Here is a 4,333-nt window from a genome sequence, read left to right as displayed (position 1 = left end):
ATATGTGTATATATATAGTATATATACATATATGTGTATACATATTTGTCTTTATATATATATATATGTGTGTGTGTGTGTGTGTGTGTGTGTGTGTGTGTGCGTGTGTGTGTGTAAATCACAATCCAGTATGCAACTGCATCTTAAGTATGCATTACTTTAAAATACAGAGCACATCCGAGGTGAAAATTAGCTACAAAATCAGCATGAGGTGAAATGACAGCAGAAAATTGTGGAGATCAAACCGTTTGCAAGAACTGTATTTAAAATCGGAGATACCTGTAATGTAGTATTCCCCGTACGAGGGCCAGGGAGGTGAAATCTCCTCTACCGTGTTCATTCTCTCCACAATACAACAGCAATCCATCCTCAACCTCTGCCTGAGAGGTCAGAGCAGTCATTCATAAGCGTCTGATCTCAAAAACCTCTCAAACGCATCAAAGTCTGCCTGTATATGGGATTACCTTAAACTCCAGGCTGATCTGGAAGCTCTGGTAAGAGTTTTTAAGAGGTTCAAACGTCATGTGGGAGTAGCCATAGAACTTTGGGAAATTTACCGTCAGACCTGTAAGACACAAAGCTAAGCGGTTACAGTACTTCCTGTGACACTCGTTTTTTCAGTCTTAGATTTGTACATGCACACACCCTCCGTATACTGTGTGTTTCAGTCTCGAGAGTCTATAGATCCGAACACTATGACTGAAGGTCATAGAAAATGATTTCTTTCAGTCCGTTTGGACAAGCTTTCTGGCCCGTCATCGTCTTCTGTGACAGCGCTGCGATTACGGAGCGTTTCATCTCTTGGGCACAAATCCCATAGTTCATCACTGCCATGTTGGTGTACAGCCACATCCACATGACCCTTCGCCCAAACCCTAATTTAATCCAAATGAAAGTTTTGTGACTTTTAGTCCATGTTTATGACAAAGGTTTGGGGTTGGTAGGATTAAATGTTTTTGAAAGAAGTCTCTTCTGCTCACCAAGGCTGCCTTTATTTATTTACAGTAATATTGGGAAATAATTCAAAATAAATGAAGAGTTCATTTGCAAAAACAGATAACTTCATTTTTAACAGTTTTCAAAAATCATGTTTTTTTCATTGCGCATTCCAATTAATCTCATTTAAACTGCAGTTGGGTTATTTTGATTAGCTAAAAAATACTAGCTAACTAACACAATACAAACATGATAACATAAAAAAACATGATTTTTGAAAATGTAAAAAAAAACGGAGTTATCTGTTTTTGCAAACAAACTCTTCAAATGTTTTCTATTGTAATACATTTTAAAATGTAATTTATTCCTGTCATGCAAAGCATCATCATTCCAGTCGTCAGTGTCACATGATCCTTCAGAAATCATTCTTGCTGCTCTAGAAACATTTCTTATTATTAGTACAAATGTTGAAAAATGCTTTTGTGGAAACCATGATACATTTTTCCAGGATTCTTTAATGAACAGAAAATTTAAAAGAACAGCATTTATTTGAAATAGAAATCTTGCAAAAAGCAATACTACATTTTGCCAGATAGAAATATTCAAACAAATCTGAAGTGGAAATATCTATTTATAGTGGAAACAGATACTATATAATAATTCAGCATAGTTTACTTTAGGATCAGGTAAGTTTGGAACCAATGGAAAACATTTGGGGCCTAGAGGCTATATGAAAGAATATATAACATACATGTATATTATTTGGCCATTACCCAAGCTGATGTTTTGACACTCAGAATGAGTTCAGCTCACTAGAATAGTGAGATTTCATGCAATTGCAATTTTCAGCACAACATATATTGCATTTAAAAATATTGAAACTGATATGCAATACAGTGAGAGACTTAGAACAATAAAGCAATATCTTGTCTGTGGAGTCAACTTGATTTAGAATGTTATTGTACTCGCTCTGAAAAGGTTAGACATAGTGAGGAATGCCAGGGGAATAGACAACAGCACATGAAGACCTCCACACTCAAAGATTACACACTCCCAAGAGACCTCAGAGAAGACATGAGAGAGAGATGGAGGAAGAAATGAAATGAAAAAGCAAAAGAGACACAAATTCTTCACCCATCTGAGAGAGAGACTGAGTTCAAGAGAGTAGATTTGAAAGGTTTTAGATCTTATTGAATTGAACTAAACTTCAAAAAACATCTGGTTGTATCATGTCTACTAAGAAAAGAGACGAAATAGCCTATCAATGATTCGTTCTAAATGATTATTTATCTTATTTTTTTCAAATACCACATATAAAATATACTAGGTTTCAGAAAAAAAGGTGTCATAGGCTACCACATCTGTCTCGCTGACCACCTTAGATCGTCTAAACCAGTGGTTCCCAACCCTGGTCCTGGAGGCACCCCAACACTGCATGTTTTGCATGTCTCCTTAATCAAACACACCTGATTCAGGTCATCAGCTCATTAGTAGAGACTCCAAGACCTGAAACTGGTGTGTCAGAGAAAGGAGACATGCAAAATGTGCAGTGTTGGGGTGCCTCCAGGACCAGGGTTGGGAACCACTGGTCTAAACAGCAGAAAAGAGTCAGAGTTCGCACTTTTTTTAAGCCAGTCCACAAACCAGCCTATTAGAACGTCTCTGCATGTTCATTTTGCATGTTTTAGTGGGTGTGGCTTTGGCGAAGGGGCGTGGTCTAATTCAGTGGCATCATTCAAAGGGATAGTTCACTCAAAAATGAAACAGATTTCGAACAAGGTGCGGGTGAATCAATGATGACAATTTCATTTTTGGTGAACTTTCACTTTGAGTCAGGTAGAAGTTAGCAACATGGTAAAATGTTTGTTGTGTAATCTAACATAACTATAATATGCCGGCCAAACGTGTGGAATAATTACATTCTTTTAATGTTTTTGAAGTCTGTTATTCTCACCAAGGCTGTATTTATTTGATCAAAAAAATACAGTAAAAATACAGTAATATTGTAAAATATTATTGTAATTTAAAATAACTGTTTTCAATTTGAATGCAATTTATTGCTGTGATGCAAAGCTGAATTTGTAGCATCATTACTCCAGTCTTCAGTGTCACATGATCATAATGAATAGTGAAAACAGTTGTGCTGCTTCATATTTTTGTGGATCTCATGATACACTTCCATTCAAAAATATAGGGTAAGTATGATTAAAAAAAAAAAAAGACAATAATTTTATTTGGCATGGATGCAGTAAATTGGTTTAAAAAATGACAGTAAATATACAGTATTTATGCTATTCATAGAATACGAAAGAACTGCTTTCTAACAAGAATCAGTAATCAGTAATTGAGCACATAATAACTGATAATTATTGAGCAGTAAATCAGCATATTAGAATGATTTCTGAAGGATCATGTGACACCGAAGACTGGAGTAATGATGCTGAAAATTCATCACAGGAATAAATTACATTTAAAAAAATAGAAAACAATTCTTTTAAATTACAATAATATTCCACAATATTACTGTTTTTACTGTATTTTTGATCAAATGGAGCCTTGGTGAGCAGAAGCGATTATCTCAAAAACATTTTTAAAATCTTAATTGCTCCAAACTTTTGGCTGGCAGTTAATATTAAACATCAAATACAGTATGTACTGATTTACGTCATTCAGAATATTAACTCTCATTGTAAACAAACTCACCTTCTGAGCAGAAGTCTCCCTGGTGACCGAGGTTGCAGTGACATCGAGAGCCTCCAGTGTCGTAATCGTTGATGCAGAAGCTGTCGGGGGGGCAGACCGTCTCGTCACATGGTACATCATAGACCCGGGGTCTTTGCCCTTTCCACGGCGTCATTGACGGACTGGGAGAAGGCGTGGTGGGGGCGGAGCCTGTCAGTATAACAGGTGTGGTGGTTGTCCTGGAGGCGGAGCTAGTGAGCGTTGTTGTGGTTACAGGAGTTGTTGATGTGGTCCATGCTGCCGCTGCTGTTGGAGTGAAGCTGATATTTTGGGAAACAGGTGTACGCATCCTATAAATAACATTTCCGTTTCTGGGAGTCCCGACGCGGGTGCGGAGCTGAGACCGTCTGCCGCTTTTCTTACTGCTAGTTAACGACTTTATCTGCAAGAAATGTACAGATGAAAGCCAGAAAGATTAAATAACAACACATTCTTTGTAAAAAAAAAAATTCAAGTTCTCTCTTTTTTCCGTGACTTTTGCATTTTTAATTTTAGGTTTCTTTAACAACATAAAAGATGGCTCACCTCCTCAATGAAGACGTCATAATCTGAGTCATCGATTTCAAAGCCGTCCTCATCTTTACTGTCAGAGTTTGAGATGTAGACGTCATAGTCTCCACTGCCTATATCTGCTGAACCTGTTTTTTTTTTTTAA

General features: G+C 36.9%; 1 protein-coding gene across 1 annotated transcript in view; it reads right to left on the bottom strand.

The window, feature by feature from the left end:
- LOC107725080 (pikachurin-like) overlaps nucleotides 1-4,333 on the bottom strand; it is a 25,286-nt gene that overhangs the window by 10,039 nt on the left and 10,914 nt on the right. The window contains exons 11-14 of the mRNA XM_016534221.1: nucleotides 4,204-4,316; nucleotides 3,640-4,060; nucleotides 465-565; nucleotides 280-380 (exon numbers count right to left, since the gene is read on the bottom strand). Coding sequence (XP_016389707.1) covers nucleotides 280-380; nucleotides 465-565; nucleotides 3,640-4,060; nucleotides 4,204-4,316 — 736 coding nt within the window. The remainder of the gene's footprint in view (nucleotides 1-279; nucleotides 381-464; nucleotides 566-3,639; nucleotides 4,061-4,203; nucleotides 4,317-4,333) is intronic.

Source organism: Sinocyclocheilus rhinocerous, unplaced genomic scaffold (genome assembly GCF_001515625.1).
Source record: "Sinocyclocheilus rhinocerous isolate Xijiao unplaced genomic scaffold, SAMN03320098_v1.1 scaffold1295, whole genome shotgun sequence".
NCBI lineage: Eukaryota > Metazoa > Chordata > Actinopteri > Cypriniformes > Cyprinidae > Sinocyclocheilus > Sinocyclocheilus rhinocerous.
Note: the sequence above shows the minus strand (reverse complement) of the source record. Positions and strands in the feature narration are given on the sequence as shown.